Source organism: Limtongia smithiae, assembly GCF_038497785.1.
Source record: "Limtongia smithiae strain NRRL Y-17922 unplaced genomic scaffold V1518scaffold_8, whole genome shotgun sequence".
NCBI lineage: Eukaryota > Fungi > Ascomycota > Lipomycetes > Lipomycetales > Lipomycetaceae > Limtongia > Limtongia smithiae.
Window position 1 is genome coordinate 200,378 of NW_027117629.1, and position 16,227 is coordinate 216,604.

Sequence of the window (16,227 nt, forward strand, 5' to 3'; positions counted from 1 at the left end):
CCTCCTCTCTCCCTTAGACTCGGAACTTCGGTGCTCAGCATTCACTTGCCTTTCTGCATATGTAACCGATAGCGCGCGGTCGACAAGATCAAGAGTCGAACCTAACTTGTCTCATCGTCGACTGCTCAATGGCGTCGTCGCGTGCTGCGGCTAGCCGTGGCCCTCCCTCGCTTGAAGAGCTAGCGAGACGGCAAAAACAGGAGGAAGAGGTCCAGGCGAAGGTGCCTGCATTCTAGTTTTGCATGCTGTGACTTGTACTAACTAGCATCAACAGCCGAAATTTCTATCGAAGAAGGATCGTGAACGACTTGCGGCAGAACGAGCGGCGAATGCGGCAGCAGCCAAAGCTCCAACACAGAAGGCTTCCCCTGCTACCGTTCCGCGCCTTGCCGCCGCGCGTGCTCCGGAATCAAAAGCACAAGATGCCGGCATGAAGCGACGAGCATCCGCTCCCGCGGTCGACGAAGATACTGCTGCAAAGCTACTCCGCGAGCGGTATATGGGCGTGGCGGAGGAGAGACGGCCAAAGAAACGGCATATGATGTCTGACAAGAAGTTTGTGTTTGACTGGAATGCCTCCGACGATACCTCAGCGGATATGAGCGCGGTGTATGTTCCGCAGAAGGCCGTCACCGCAGATGAAATGGCGCGCCGGGCAAAGGAACTCGAGTTGATTCGTTGTCGCAAGGAAGAGGGCGTCGAGAACGTGCACTGGACAGAAAAGCCACTGTCTATGATGAAAGACCGCGACTGGAGAATTTTCAAAGAAGATTTCAGTATCTCAACTAAGGGCGGCGCGGTGCCGAACCCATTACGGTCCTGGGATGAGTCTGGGCTGCCGCCTGCGATTCTACGGACAATCGACATGGTTGGATACAAAGACCCATCGCCTATCCAGCGCGCAGCAATACCCATCGCCATGTCATGCCGGGATGTGATTGGCGTTGCCGAAACGGGAAGCGGTAAGACCGCGAGTTTCGTGTTACCGCTCTTATCCTACATCATCGAAATGCCCGCGTTGGACGACGAAACCAAGGAAGACGGACCATATGCGATTATTCTTGCACCAACACGAGAGCTTGCACAGCAGATCGAAATTGAGACGCGCAAGTTTTGCACGCCGCTCGGATTCCGCTGTGTGTCTATTGTCGGCGGACACACGCTTTCGGAACAATCGCTGAGCATGCAGGAAGGCGCCGAGATCGTGATAGCAACGCCAGGACGACTTGTGGACTGTATCGAGCGGCGAATTCTCGTGTTGAGCCAGTGCTGCTACGTCATCATGGATGAGGCCGACCGGATGATTGACTTGGGGTTTGAGGAGCAAGTGAACAAGATTCTGGAGGCGCTACCGGTGTCGAACGTCAAGCCTGACAGTGATGATGCGGAGAACACGCAATTAATGTCTAAGTATTTGGGTGGCAAAGACCGGTACCGCCAAACGATGATGTACACTGCGACCATGCCGCCGGCGATAGAGCGGATTGCGAGACAATATCTGCGACGCCCCGCAACGGTGATTATTGGTAACGCTGGCCAAGCTGTTGGTACGGTGGAACAGCGCGTCGAATTTGTGGTTTCCGAAGAGCGCCGCAAGCGACGGATGGACGAGATCCTGAATTCTGGGGAGTTTGCGGCGCCAATCATAGTGTTTGTGAACATCAAGAAGAATTGCGAGATGATTGCACGTGAGCTCAATCGGATTGGGTGGCGGACGGTCACACTGCACGGCGGCAAGTCGCAGGACTTGCGGGAGACGGCGTTGAAACAGCTGCGAGATGGTGAGGCTGATGCGCTCGTGGCAACCGACCTCGCGGGCCGTGGAATCGATGTTCCAAATGTGAGCCTGGTCATAAATTTTAACATGGCGAAGAATATCGAAGACTACACTCATCGCATAGGTCGCACCGGGCGCGCGGGCAAGTCGGGCGTGGCTATCACATTTTTGTCCAACGACGACCAAGATACGTTCTACGACTTGCGGCAGATGCTCTCCAAGAGCCCGTTGAGCAAGATGCCGGAAGAACTGCGGAGGTGAGTTTTGGTTTTGGGACCAGTACCATGGTCCGAGAAATACGTTCCGGTCGCAGCGTACCGCGCGTGATATTCATTGCCGCGACCCAGCAGTACTAACCGACGTTTAATAGACACGAAGCCTCGCAAGTTAGGGCCGGCACGCGCAAGAACATTCAGTAAGATCCTTCCGCAGTCTCTGTCGCTTCAGTTTCTCGATATTATATAATATTTGCCGCCGAACCTCATCGTACATGCTGGCCGGATCAACGGGCAGGGTCCGAAGTGCTGGGTTCGCACGTGACTGGAACCGAGTTCCACGACTGCGGGGACCCCAACTCTAAACACGAACAAAATGCAAGGTCTGATGCATGCGCTTTTCTCACAATGGGCGTCAATGTCATATTGCCATGCTAAAGCAAAACCCGACAAGCTTCTTCTGTGCTACGTGGAGTATCACGCTGTGCTGTTGGCGCAAGGTGGTGTCTCTACGAGAGGAAGTGTCGACTGGTCAAGCTTTGACGGCGCGATAAGCCCTGTGTGGAGTGGCCAATGGCGCGCCGTCACAAGATATAGTGACATTCGTAAAAGTATGGTGCGCATCATTGTGGCCTGCCCGAAGAGGAGATGGCAACAACAGGGAAGGCTGGCGGAATGGCGCGACGAGGGCCGAGGACAGATGGACTTCGATCAGAGAGTCAATTCCACGGGAAGACGGCGCGGCGGTTTGAGATTCGCAAGCGTTTGTTTGCGAGGAGGTCAATTACGCTCGACACGGGCAGAGGGTGAAACAAGGACACCGACGCAGACGCCGGTGTTGGGGCGGCGGTTGGGAAAAAGTGACATAAGAGGCGAGCGGCGCATAGACGGGTTTTGGCAGCTGCAGGATGAGAGCTGCCGGGGGGAATATCCTAGAAGCCGACCTCTCGACCCTTCCCCCCTCCCCCCAGTGGTGTGGAGAGCGCTGCCAGGGCTCTCGCTATATGGCGGGGAGGAGCATACACGAAACGTAACATATAACGGCAGGCCGTTCCTGCGCTCAGAACCACCCAGTTGCTCTGAACGGGCCATGCTTTGCACACTATACTACTATGGTGCACTGCTGCACGCGCAGGCGGCGCGAACCTGTAACACCGTGGTACGCCCTCTCATTTGCCTGGCAGTTAGAGTGCTCCTACGCGCATATGTCACTCGCGTCGCTTCGCTGCTCGTCGCGCACACGACGGTCTCCGAGCTTCCTAGCAGGGCGTTGTTTATCTGCGTGACAGCTCTGGCTCATTTCGGGCATGCATGTACACAACTGTGTACACAACTGCACAACTCAAGTGCAGCCGAGCGTGTCGAGAGTACTCGGAGGGCGGATCTGGGCTCGTGCTTGCCTTGTTCATGTGAAGATGACGATGTCGAAGCAGGATGCACTTCTACACATTTAATTGCGAGAACTGACTAGTCAGATTTTTGTTTAGCCGAGCAGTCCATGCGCACGGCGCGTCTCGGCATAGTCAAGGTCGAAATCAGATATCATATCGGTTCTTGGACTGACACAGACCGCATCATATTTGTTCCGCCGAGTCATATGCGATTGCTAACTTCTATCTATAGCCTTTTCCACCTCCAAGGATCGATGTGGTCGACACGGATCGAAAGATAAGTTGGATTTTCTTGCGGCTGCAACTGCCGACGATTCCGCTCAGACACGGTCTCTCAAACGTCGGGGCGTATATCACTTTCCTATATCAAAAAAACACCACCGCCCGCATTGCTTTTCCTATTGACTGATGTATTTGGCACTTCTGGTTGACAATTTGACACGATGCATCATATAATGCACACTAATTTGCGCCGCAATTCATGTCGAAGTGGCTCAATCGAGTTGCTCCAAACGACGTCAAATGGCAGGGCTTAATTTGGCCTGCAAGCGCGAAACACCAGCATTCCGCGAGCATGCCTGCATGACGAGGAAGATGTGTGTAAGGTTGTGCTGCCCTCCGCTGCGTTTTATTATGCTTGCCATGCGACGCGCTCGCCAAAGATAATGCGGGGATTAAATTAAAGGCCGTGCCTGGCTAAGCACGCAGGCAAGCTGTGAGATTTATGTTCTCCACCGCCTTCTCCACCTGCACTGCTTGTCTCAGGATAAAATTGCACTGCGGACGACCGCGAGGGTATATACCATGTGAAGTAAGAGTGTTGTGGGCTGCACGGAAGGCTCAAAGCGGTAGATCCGGCCGCGGCATTGTGAAGAAGCCGATTGAGCAGAATTGGCAGTGCCCAGCCGAGATGGCGAGCAATGCCGGCGGACGTGGGAGACCCTGGACGAGCATCGTGCTGCCTACATCAAGGGGCCCTGCCGCTGCAGCTCGTGACAAGTTTCCCTGAAAAAAAAAAAAAGCAGCGACGCGACGGCTTGACGTGTACGTCGACGACAGCGACCGACGTGGACGATGAGCAAGGCCGAGACGTACACCCGCGACCACGAACTGCTCAGGCACCGCCTGCTTACAGGTACACCAGCCCAAGAGCGGCTTCTCAGCAATCAACACAATTCGTCAAGATCACACTATTGGCAACGGCAGTTCGTCAAAGTCTCGCCAGGATCTCACATCAACTGCGTCTGCAACGAGCATGGGCGCTGCACTCTGTCGCTGGGCCGCGGGCGCAGCAACGAGCGCAGAGTGAAAAGCGAAGTCTGAAGAGTGAGCCCTCTGAAGAGCGAGCCCAACAACGACGCAGGTGGGGGCATCCTGCAGTGGGGGTCAGCACGTGCGAAACGCGCGACCAGGAGCAACAGCAGCAGTCGCTCCGCCAACCGCACGCAGCAGCATTCCGAGACTCTTCTGCTCCTCCTGAAGACGGCCCGCGCCTCCTCTGCTCTGCTCCGCAGCGACGCGCGAAGGACGAAAGGCGCGCCCACACAGCGACGCAGCAGCTGCGGACGCCCCGATCCGCATTGCATAGGCGCAGCGCGGCGCGACGGTTGGGGCACGATTCCCCACGCCACGTGCGGCGGTGCGCAGCGCCAGAGCTATCCGGGCGTCTCCAGCCCGACACCGATGCAGGACCACGAACAGCCTCTTGCCATTTTATTCCCCCGCCTTCCCGCGCTCGCCATCTCTTCCCACGCAGCCCTCGTCCCATCAGCCATCTCTCCTCTCCACACCTCCTCCCCCTGGCTCAGATACACAATGGCTCCTACCTTTAACAAGATCGACACGCTTGCCGTCGACACCATCCGCCTGCTCGCGGTAAGTTCGACCGTTAATTTCAGCCTGGCCGAGCTTATGTGTGCTTCCGGGCTGGCCCGCCGTGGGGGCCGCTGGCGCGTTTTGTGCGCATGTTTGTCTGGATTCTCGGCTGTGCGAATCATGCTGTGGATCAGGACCTTTACTTACTGTCTCTTCTCCAGGTTGATGCTACCATCAAGGCCAACTCCGGCCATCCTGGTGGTACGTTGTTCTCCTCAATTGCATGAGACCCGCACACTGACCCATCGACTTTTGTAGCTCCCATGGGCTGCGCGCCGATCGCGCATGTTCTGTTCAACAACTACATGACCTTCAACCCCAAGAACCCCAACTACATCAACCGTGACCGATTCGTCCTTAGGTAATTAACCGCAGGTTTCGGTGATCGATTGGCGCAATTAACATCCTCTTTAGCAATGGCCATGGCTGCATGCTCCACTACGCCATGCTGCATCTGTACGGCTACCCCTTGACGCTCGATGACCTCAAGAACTTCCGTCAGCTCCACTCCAAGACCCCGGGTCACCCCGAGGCCGCCGACACCCCCGGAATCGAGGGTATGCATGCTTTCACATGAACTCATCAAGCACTCAGCTAACATGATCAGTTACCACCGGTCCTCTTGGCCAGGGTGTCTCTTCCGCCGTCGGTCTCGCCATGGCCGAGGCCCATCTCGCTGCCCGCTTTAACAAGCCCGGCTTCGAGCTGTTCGACAACTACACTTACGCCCTCATGGGCGATGGTTGCGTCATGGAGGGTGTCTCCTCTGAGGCGTGCTCTGTCGCCGGCCATTTGCAGCTCGGCAAGCTCATCGTCTTCTACGACGACAACCATATCTCCATCGACGGTGACACCGCGCAGGCCCTCACTGAGGATGTCATGAAGCGGTATGAATCTTACGGCTGGCACACCATCTGGGTCAAGGACGGTGACCACGACTACGCGTCCATTGCCGCTGCCATTGAGGAGGCTAAGAGCGTCAAGAACAAGCCCACGCTCATTAAAGTCACAACCACCATCGGCTTTGGCTCCAAGCTCCAAGGTACCCATGGTGTCCACGGTAACCCGCTGAAGAAGGACGATGCTGCGCACGTCAAGGAGTTGTTTGGCTTCGACCCCAACGAGTCCTTCGTCGTTCCTCAGGAGGTGTACGACCTCTACGCCAAGCACGCCGCCGCTGGCGCTGCGGCTGAGGAGGCGTGGAACCAGCTCTTCGCCAAGTACGAGGTCGCGTACCCCGAGCTCGCCGTCGACCTCAAGGCGCGTCTCGAGGGCAAGTTGCCCGAGGGCTGGGAGGAGAAGCTCCCCGCGTACAAGCCTACTGACCCCGCAATTGCGTCGCGTAAGCTCTCTGAGATCGTGCTCAACGCATTGTGCGACTATGTCCCCGAAATGATTGGTGGCTCCGCTGATTTGACCGGTTCCAACTTCACGAGATGGAAGGACGCCGTTGACTTCCAGCCGCCGTCCACCGGATTCGGCGACTACTCTGGCCGCTACATCCGCTACGGTGTGCGCGAGCACGGTATGGGTGCGATCATGAACGGTCTCGCTGCCTACGGCGGTTTGATCCCCTTCGGCGGTACCTTCTTGAACTTTGTTTCCTACGCCGCAGGCGCTGTGCGTCTCTCTGCGCTGTCCGAAGTTCGCGTCATCTGGGTCGCGACCCACGACTCCATCGGTCTCGGTGAGGACGGTCCTACTCACCAGCCTATCGAGACTCTCGCGCACTTCCGCGCGATGCCCAACATGATGGTCTGGCGTCCCGCTGACGGCAACGAGTGCTCTGCCGCATACAAGGTTGCCCTCACCTCCAAGCATACGCCGTCAATCATGGCCTTGTCGCGTCAGAACCTGCCGCAGCTGCCCACCTCGTCGATCGAGAAAGCGAGCAAGGGCGGCTACGTTGTTGTTGAGGTCGCCGACGCGGACGTGACCATCGTGTCAACCGGCTCCGAGGTCGGCCTCTCACTCGACGCGACCAAGATCCTCGCCGATAAGGGCTTGAAGGCGCGTCTCGTGTCGCTGCCGGACTTCTTCACATTCGACAAGCAGAGCGAGGAGTACAAGCTATCCGTGCTGCCTGACGGCCACCCCATCATGTCGGTCGAGGTCATGACCACGCTCGGCTGGGGCAAGTACTCGCACCAGCACTTTGGCATTAACCGCTTTGGCGCGTCGGCTCCGTACCTGCAGGTGTACGAGATGTTTGGATTCACCCCCGCCGGTATCGCCGAGCGTGCAGAAAAGACTGTTGCGTTCTACAAGGGCACGACTCTCAAGTCGCCCCTGCGTCTTGCCTTCTAAGCGCCTGGGATGTGGAACTGTTTAGATGCAACTGTTTAGAGCTATAAAAATGAGTGGGTCGTGATACGTGTGGGATGTGGCTTTTTTGTTTATAACGACTTTGTTTTAATTATCTCACGTATTTTGATCAGAAATTCGTGTAGTTTGGTTCGTTGCAGTTGTTAGATGAAGCCACCATTGTTGAAGATGTTCACCGCAGGGCGGTTAGTTACGATGGATGATTAAGATTGATATTAATAAAATGCTATACATGAATGTAATACGGTATTGCTGTATGGATGCTCTACGCAGGCGACACTGTGAATGGTGATTAAATCGGTATAAAGAAGATGTTATTACACGTCTAATATGTAGCACACACAACCCTAGAAAAATTTCATGCAAGGAACCACAAACCCGCCAAACTCCAACCAAGAACTAGTAGACAAGATGCAAATGACGAGCATCAACAAACACAAAATACAAAAAAATGCAAAAAGATCGTGTATCAATATCTATGATGACTTCTCAATAGAGCTGTAAGATGTGGTAGGAACGACCATCAAGGGAGAAGTGTCGTCGTTGTAGAATCCAGCGTCGGTATCGACGATGTTGTAAAGCGAGGAGCCGCTGGTAGTGACACGACAGCAGGTGTCCTCGCTGGGAGCGAGGAGACACGCGATGTCATGGTCGGCTGCGACCTCGGGGTCTTCGAACTCGAGCTCGACGTTGTTGCGATGGTCCAATTTGCCAACGCGGGCGAAGAACGCGCAGAAGAGAGCGATGCAGGCTGTGCCGACCGCGAACCAGAACGCGCCGCGGTAGGCTATGGCGAGGATATCTGCGGGGACAAGGTACGAAGGCAGAGCTTCGAGCATGCGCTTTGCGAGTTCGCGCTTCTGGATTATCGTCACAATGGAGGTGGCGAGGGAGATGCCGAGCGAGCCGGAGATATGCGAAAGCGTGAAGAAAATGCCTGCGGCCGAGGACTGCTCGGCGGCGGAAACGGTGGTGAGGGTGTGCATGTTTGCGATGTTGAAGGTGAAGTCAGCAGAGACGACTGACATGCACAGAGAGGGGAGCGCCATGGCGAAGTAGGACGTGCCCAGGGGCATAAGCGCCCAGAGCAACGACGCGCCGACCATGAGGGTTTGAGCGAATATGAGCACGATACGCGCGGAGACGCGGTGCAAGCAGGCGCCGATGATGTTGATGGTGATGAACGAAGCGAGCGTGCGGGGAAGCAGATACAGCGCAGAGCGGATTGCGGAGACGCCCATGATGTTCTGAAAGTAAAGGACTGAGTAAAATGAGAGCACGCCGGTGAAGCCTATGAAGGAGAAGAACTGGACCAACATGACCCAAGCGAAGGCGCGGGCTTTCCAGATGCGCAGCGGCATGATCGGCTTCGCGACACGAGATTCCCACCACAAGAAAACGATGAAGAGGCTGAACGAACAGACGAGCACAGCAATCACGTAAGGCGTGGCCCACCCTTGCGATGCGGAAGAGGCTTGCGAGACAGCAAGGACGAAGCCAAGAACAGCAAGGATGGAAAGCATCGCGCCGAACAAGTCGAGCTCGCGCACGCGGGTGACGACCATCTTAAAGGTGAGAGGGAGGTTATCGTTGACGCCGTCACCAGGAACGAACCATATCACGAGCACGGTGAGAATGGAGTACACGATCGCGTACCACCAGAAGATCGAGCGCCAATTGAGGTACTGGATTGTAATGCCGCCCGTGAGCTCGCCGATGAACGCGCCAAAAGGGGCGCCAGCGTTGAAGATCGCCATGATGCGGTTCTTGCGCTTGCCATTCTTGTAGTTGGAGCCGAGGATACCAACGCCAGCAGAAGGTACAGCGGCGGAGGCGAGGCCCTGCATACCGCGGCAGAAGTCGAATATGATGTGGCTGGTGGTGAAGGAGGAGGCCAGGCACCAGAGCGCGAACCAGGCGTAACCAAAAACGACAAGGCGCTTGCGGCCGACTTTGTCAGCGACGCTGGCTTTGTTAGTGTGAGAGCGCATAAAAGGAGGACGCCGGGACATACCCAGCGAGGAGGAGGATGAAAGTGCCGGAGACAAGCGAGAAAGAGTTCACGGTCCACGACACGTCGCTGCCAGATATCTGGAAATACCGCGCCATAGAGGGCACCGCAATGCCCATGACGGCGGAGGACGCGGTGTTCATAACGGTCGCGAAAGTGAGCAGTACAGTCGCGAGGATTTCGTGGGTTGTGGATTTGAACACCGCGGGGCGCTCTTCGCGGTCAACGGTGTCCTCATGGTGTGCTGCTTCGGGATCGGCTGTAGTGGAGACAACATTGTGACCCTTTTCCAGGAAGGAAGTGTCGTCGCTGTTCGCGAAGGAGACGTAGGACTGGGGGCGGGAAACGGGGGTAATTGCGTCGGCAGCAGCCGACGCGGACGTGCTACTTGGAAGCATGGCTGTGTGAGCGTAATGAAGGAGTGGAGCGGAAGTAGGACGGCGGGTGTTATATGGGCGGGAAGGTGGTGCGGTGAGGCGGCGAGTCTAGACCTGAGGCACGACGAAGCAGATGCAGACGCCACAACGTCACCAACTTTTCTAGTCTCGCCCCATCCGTGCAGACCGCACCACCCCCGAGGCCCCTGCCCGCGGGCCCTGGACTGCTATTGCTGAAGAAATCATTGCCATATCAACCTTGTCCGTGCGGTCATTCCGCACGCGCTACTGAGCCTTTGCCTCGTGGCATGCTGCGCGGGGATGATGATGTGATGCGAGCGCCCAGAACCTCCCCCGGGTTAGAGTTCTCGGCAGATGCGCCTCAGAACCCTATCAGCTCACCGTCCCCTGGCTTCGCCTGACGCCAGGAACAGGTATAGGAATAGCAGAAGCGGTCTGATTACACGGATAACGGCATACATATCTTCATGAGCTTCCTAAGTCTTTTGCAATCAGTACAGGGATGGGGGAGGGGGGGGGGAGATGTCGTACGGGCCGGAGTGGCGTGGCCGCCGGGCTGATTTTTGAAGGCCGATGGGCATGTGTAAGTGTTGAGCCGCAGCGCGATTATCGCGTCATATCGCTATCTCCACGGACTTAATCTTCTATGCCCGTCTACACACGGCCGCGATTATCTTCACCTCACCATGCTCAGATCGTCGTTCAATTACCACTTCCTCTTGGAAAACTGCACACGCGCAAGCGATCAAGAGGGGCGTCGCGGCTGTGCGCGAAGAACAGCCGCGCCTGAAAGGGAAGCAGGAGCCGAGGAACCCATCATGGCCCGAGTGTCCTTCTTCGCGCCGCACGAACTCCTGCGGCTCGTAGAGCAATACAACAGCGTCCTGACTGTTGCGTCCGCCTTGTTTGTCATCCGCCCGCCTTTCTAGATTTCCTCCTTTGTCATGGTTCCCTTTGTCATCCCGCTTCCCCGCATCGCCCGATTATCAAGATGGCTTTCATTCAGCAGGTGCGCGCAGGGGCAAATGCACGATGAGCTGAGCTTGCGTCGTTGATGAAGTAGATGCGGTCGCCGCCGTCGTCGTCATTGTTGTGATGTGCGGACAACGCGTCCTGCGTCGGTCAACATGCCGCCGCTGCCTGAGGCGCCGGCGGCGGATTAGGGGTGTGCCTTCCTTCTTCAGCATCCGTCTTGAGCATCACCTACACGGCGTCTGGTTTGTCGCTCGCACGTGAAAGGGCTAGGGCTATACTTGGGAGCAAAGCGAGTAAACTCAAACGCTGAAGCGGCACAAGCAAAACAAAAAAGATTTTTTTTTCTGTTCTCCTCCTGGCGCGTCGAGTTTCGTCGTGTAACCTTCACTCCCGCCACCACTGCCACCACCATCGTCACCATGTCTGCGATGCTGCCCATCTCCACTTACAATCTACGCCTGGTCCCCGGTGTCCCCGTGTCTGCGAAGGAAGATGATGTGCCGCTCACCGTTCGGATCACGCTCGCGAGTCTGGATCCCACCCCCGTCGACGACCTGAAGACACCCAGCACGCTCAGGATACTCAAGCGCCCTGCGGCATTTCCCATGGGCGGCATGTTGATGGATGATAGCGACGACGATGACGACGACGAAGATTTTGAGAGTGTCGATGAGGAAGATGACGATGAGGATGATGAGGAGGAAGAGGAGGAGGAGGAGAAGCCTAAGAAGAAGGCGAATGGACATGCCGAGGATGTTGAGATGGGAGATGCGGAGGATGAGGATGATGATGATGATGATGAGAGCGAGAGCGACGAGGAAGACGATGACAACGATTTCGAGCCTGAAGAGTTCGTTGTCTGCACGCTTGGTCCGCAGTTCGTATGTTTCCGATCTCAACAGGCTCCACCGCAGATCGCACGCTAACTCCCCCACAGCTCTACCAGCAGCCCCTCGACATTGTGATCTCCCCCGACGAGGAGATTCTCTTTGAAGTCACTGGCTCGTATAGCATCTGCCTGCTCGGCAACTACGTCGACAACCCCAACGATACCTACGAGTCCGACGAGGATGACTACGACTCCGACAATGAGTACGACCTTTCTCCTGACGAGGACGAGCTGCTTGGCTACAGTTCAGATGAGTCTGACGAGTTGGACGACGTCGACGAGAAGCGCATCGAGGAAATCGTCGAGGACGAGAAGGAGGCCGAGGAGGAGATCAAGAGCGAGGCGAAGTTGCTCAAGCAGATCGCCAAGGCTGTCTCTGACAAGAAGGCCGCCGCCGCCGCGAAGAAGACGAACGGTAAGCGTCCCGCCGAGGATGAGGTCGAGGAAACTCTCGACGTCCTCATCGAGAACGATAAGGCCGCCGCGCCCACCCCGGAGCCCAAGCTCTCTAAGAAGCAGGCCAAGAAGCTCAAGACCGCTCACGACGCCGCTGCCGCTGGCGTCGCCGCCTCTCCCGCATCCGCGGACAAGGAGAAGGACAAGAAGGTCACATTTGCGAAGAACCTCGAGCAGGGCCCTACTGGCTCCGGCTCCCCCGCGGCAGCGAAGACCTCCACCCCGGCCAAGCCCGCTGTGGCCTCCTCACCCGCACCTGTGGCTGCGGCCGAATCCCCCAAACCCAAGATTCAGAAACTCGAAGGCGGCCTGACCATCGAGGATTCCGCTGTCGGCGAGGCCTCCGGTCCCGCCGCCAAGCCAGGCCAGAAGGTCGCCATGCGCTATGTCGGCAAACTTCAGTCCAACGGCAAGATGTTCGACTCCAACACCAAGGGCAAGCCTTTTGTCTTCACTCTCGGCAAGGGCGAGGTCATTAAGGGCTGGGACATTGGCATCAAGGGCATGCACGTCAAGGGCGAGCGCAGAATCACTATCCCTCCGCACTTAGCCTATGGCAAGCAGAAGATTCCAGGAATCCCTCCCAACAGCACCCTCGTGTTCGAGGTCAAGCTGCTCTCCATCAAGTAAGTAGTGTCATCGCGTGGATCATCAAAAGGGGAACAATCAAAAGCAACCGGAGTTACTATTGTATAGACAACCAAAAAATCTGTTTTAGCATGTTTCGATCTTTCGTTTTATATTTTGACCAATATGACGTTAATGAATTGTCGCGAGTTAGCTGATTTTTATGGATTTTGTGAGACCGCAATATAACCAGACATTCACTAGCATGAACACAGTCGCCTCTTGCACAATTCCGTGGCTTTTGTTTCTGGGAAGGGAGCAGGAAGAACTTGTGTAGTTGTGGCACGCGTTGTAGTTCGGCTTGACACGTGTCTTGGCTTTGCATACGTCCGTGTCGGATCATTCGCGTGCGTCAGGCAAAGTTCAAAATTCCATATTTATCCAGGTTGATTCTATATCTCATCGTCATTCCCTACAAAAGAGAGCATAAAATATAGAATCCTATGTAACAAACACTCATTCCCAATAGAGCTAACATGCTTTTCCTCGGTTCAAGTTTCTGTGTGGATGAGGATTTGATTTGGGGAGAGGGGGGTATATGCAAGACCATCGTCGTTATACGTTACGTCAATCTAAAAGAGCGATCGCTGAAAAAACTGCCCTTGCGCGCAGGCTGGCCTGACATGCCGCCACCGTCCACGGGTGAGGTGCCAGTTTCGAGATCAGCAATCCTTAATCGCCCTGTTGCGATCGCGGAGGCCGCGCCGGCATCGGAAGAACTGTGGTCGCTGCCGTTATCTCCTGTTGCACCCACAATCTCGGAGTATGGATTACTGTCGTGGTACGGCGGTCTACTATTGCTGCTACCGTTGCCGGCGGACACCTCAGTGTCCTCGGCGCCGGAGTCGGAGTGCAGATCGATCACCGCGACAACGTCGCTGTCGTCCGCATCGGTGCGTGGAGCGGACTCGATGATCGTTTTCCGGTACCCGTGCACCTCGCGGACAGACTCGATGATGCCGTCGGCATGAAATTGGTCGTTGTCTAGGTAGGCATCATCCGTCGCGTAATGCATCGGCACGCTCGTCGCTGGCATACCCAACTGCGCGCCACCATTACTGCTCGAGTTGCTGCTATGCCCACTGCCGTCCATGTCGTCGAGCAACTTCGTCGTGGAGGTCGCCGAGAACGTTTCGCTACCGGGTGTGCGCGCACGCTCATCAATGGGCGAGTGCGTCGTGTGCCGACTGAACGACAGACCAGTCGCACGGATGTCCGAGACCAGGCGATTCCGTTCCAGTGCGTCAAGCTCGATCGACGAAGGCCGGCGCGAACGACGCCCATTCGCGGAGCCGTACGGACTCGCCATGAGTAAGCTCAGCCCCGAACTTGCCTGCGGCGCTCGCAATGTGTCGCTTGACGGCACGTCCGTGGCGATAGCCGTGCTAGCAGGGGGGCCCTTGAGCAGCGCAGCACGCTCAGTGTCGTGTATCGTGCCGAAATCCGCGCCGTGCTGCGGCGGACCGTAGTTTACGACGCCACCGAGCATACTGTACGTTGGCCGCACGTCCATGGAGTGCCGCCGGACATAGTCTTCCATAACGCCCTTCTTTATGGTAACCTTTGCGTTCGTGGTCTCGTTGGGTCGAGTTGCGAGGTTGAGCGGCTCGAATTTGGGCATTACTGTCGCAGGAACACCACCGTTGGCAGTAGATGGAGTCGCGGCGGTGGTAACAATGGCAGGGACAGACGAGGCAGCGGAGTTAGTCGCGATCGGGTTTGGCGGGTCGTTGGAGACGAGCCAGTCATGCGCCGGTATCATGCGGTGTGATGACGTGGTTTGGCCGGACGACGTACCGTCAGAGTGCTGGTGCTGCGCGACAAACTCGGAGGGCAAGGTGCGGCGCGTAAGCGGGGAGACGTATTTGCGACGGATGCCCTGGGAGATGTCCACATAGACGTCGGACTCGTCGACGATCTCCTCGCCGATAAGCTCCTCGATGACGTCCTCGAGAGTGACAACACCAAGCGCACCATAGGCCTCGCCGGGGTAGTCAGACACAAGCATCATGTGGGACTTGCCCTCCTGAAAGTAGTTAAGCACATTGAGGCAGTTCGTGTCGGGCTTGGTTTCGGGCAGAGTGGCGAGCGGGAAGGTAGACACAGGTTGCGCGTCCTCGGGGTCATAGGAAATGAGAATGCGGACGAGCAGCATGCCAATGAAGTTGTAGGGTTCGCCCGGGGTGTGAATCGGGATGCGGGAGTAGCCGGCCTTGAGGATCTCCTCGACGGCGATCTCGTCGAGAATGCGGTCGGCCGACATGGTATACACGTCGTTGATCGGCGTCATGATGTTGCCCACCGGTTTCTCGTTGAGGTCGAGCACAGCAGAAATGATGGTAACCTCGTCCTTGTTGAGCCGGTCGACGCCCATTGAGCGATGCAGAGTGACAAGTGTCTTGAGCTGGGCCTTGCGGTAGACAATACCATGGTCCTCGCCCAGAACGTGGTCAAGCAGCACAGCAATAGGATACGCGACGGGATACATTGCGTGCATGAGGAAATTCACGAACGGGGAGAACATGGCGCCGATGCGGAGACCGTAACGCACAGAGACCGACTGCGGAATGACTTCGCCAAAGATGACGATGAGTACGGTGGAGGAGACGACGGCGGGCCAGCCGCCTCCGAGACATCGATCGAGAACGATGGGGAGCGTCTCGTTAGTGATGACGTTGGAGAGCAGCATGGTTACGAGAACCCAGTGCTTGCCCTTCTTAAGGAGCGCGAGAACGCGGTGGGCATTTTTCCGTTCTAGTTCCGAGCCAGTCTGTTCGATGACTTGGAGCTGCAGGGATTAGCAAAAAAGTATTTAAGCAATAAGCGAGCGAGTAAAACGTACGTAGACCTCGTCCTGACCCATGAGTCCGAGGGTGAGTCCTGAATAATATTAGCAGTGCGATGTCCGACGCGTCCGGGAGACGCGACGATCGAAGAGCATAGAATCGACGACATACCCGCAAAGACACCACCAAGAAGTACGAGCGTAACGGAAATGCCCATAAAGATCCAGAACTTGGGTCCATCGATCTCAAAGTCGTCGTCGTCGTCATCGCGAGAGTAGAGGGAGTGCCTCCCGGCATTCGGGGCGAAGGCGAGGAATGGCAGCTGTCGGATGGCGGACGGCAAGTACGCAGAGAGGAGGAGGCATGACTTGACGAGGGCCGCGGAGCATGCGCGCGTGAGCAGAGGAGGGTGCATAGCACGGGGGATTGAGAGTGAAGGGGGCGATGGGGAGAGAGGAGTTAGTGTGACGGTCGTCGTCGAGGTCGTCGTCGCAGCCGCATG

The 16,227-nt window shown here is 56.5% G+C and overlaps 6 protein-coding genes across 6 annotated transcripts; 4 read left to right on the forward strand and 2 right to left on the reverse strand.

Moving 5' to 3' along the window:
* Positions 1-128: 128 nt before the first annotated feature.
* Positions 129-2,038, forward strand: V1518DRAFT_428077 (P-loop containing nucleoside triphosphate hydrolase protein; the record flags this gene model as incomplete). The annotated part of the gene is made up of 2 exons (XM_066906075.1): positions 129-221; positions 275-2,038. The coding sequence occupies 2 exons, from the start codon at positions 129-131 to the stop codon at positions 2,036-2,038; spliced, it is 1,857 nt and encodes a 618-aa protein (XP_066758696.1).
* Positions 2,039-2,203: 165 nt separating this feature from the next.
* On the forward strand, positions 2,204-3,883 carry V1518DRAFT_310796 (uncharacterized protein). The gene has a single exon (XM_066901117.1). It carries the CDS (start codon positions 2,369-2,371, stop codon positions 3,461-3,463), a length of 1,095 nt encoding a protein of 364 aa, XP_066758697.1. The 5' UTR covers positions 2,204-2,368; the 3' UTR covers positions 3,464-3,883.
* A 1,120-nt stretch (positions 3,884-5,003) lies between these two features.
* On the forward strand, positions 5,004-7,887 carry V1518DRAFT_418594 (Transketolase, thiamine diphosphate binding domain-containing protein). The gene is made up of 5 exons (XM_066904575.1): positions 5,004-5,258; positions 5,420-5,459; positions 5,517-5,619; positions 5,673-5,815; positions 5,866-7,887. Exons 1-5 carry the CDS (start codon positions 5,067-5,069, stop codon positions 7,563-7,565), a joined length of 2,178 nt encoding a protein of 725 aa, XP_066758698.1. The 5' UTR covers positions 5,004-5,066; the 3' UTR covers positions 7,566-7,887.
* Positions 7,888-8,059: 172 nt separating this feature from the next.
* V1518DRAFT_375127 (major facilitator superfamily-domain-containing protein) lies at positions 8,060-9,992 on the reverse strand (the record flags this gene model as incomplete). Its single annotated transcript, XM_066901489.1, has 2 exons — positions 8,060-9,548; positions 9,598-9,992. The coding sequence occupies 2 exons, from the start codon at positions 9,990-9,992 to the stop codon at positions 8,060-8,062; spliced, it is 1,884 nt and encodes a 627-aa protein (XP_066758699.1).
* Positions 9,993-11,327: 1,335 nt separating this feature from the next.
* V1518DRAFT_418599 (uncharacterized protein) lies at positions 11,328-13,402 on the forward strand. The gene is made up of 2 exons (XM_066904576.1): positions 11,328-11,848; positions 11,905-13,402. The coding sequence occupies exons 1-2, from the start codon at positions 11,387-11,389 to the stop codon at positions 12,940-12,942; spliced, it is 1,500 nt and encodes a 499-aa protein (XP_066758700.1). The 5' UTR covers positions 11,328-11,386; the 3' UTR covers positions 12,943-13,402.
* V1518DRAFT_385054 (uncharacterized protein) lies at positions 13,034-16,186 on the reverse strand. The gene is made up of 4 exons (XM_066901689.1): positions 15,897-16,186; positions 15,782-15,819; positions 14,023-15,727; positions 13,034-13,923 (listed from the first exon to the last, which is right to left on the reverse strand). Exons 1-4 carry the CDS (start codon positions 16,138-16,140, stop codon positions 13,502-13,504), a joined length of 2,409 nt encoding a protein of 802 aa, XP_066758701.1. The 5' UTR covers positions 16,141-16,186; the 3' UTR covers positions 13,034-13,501.
* Between the last annotated feature and the right edge of the window lie 41 nt (positions 16,187-16,227).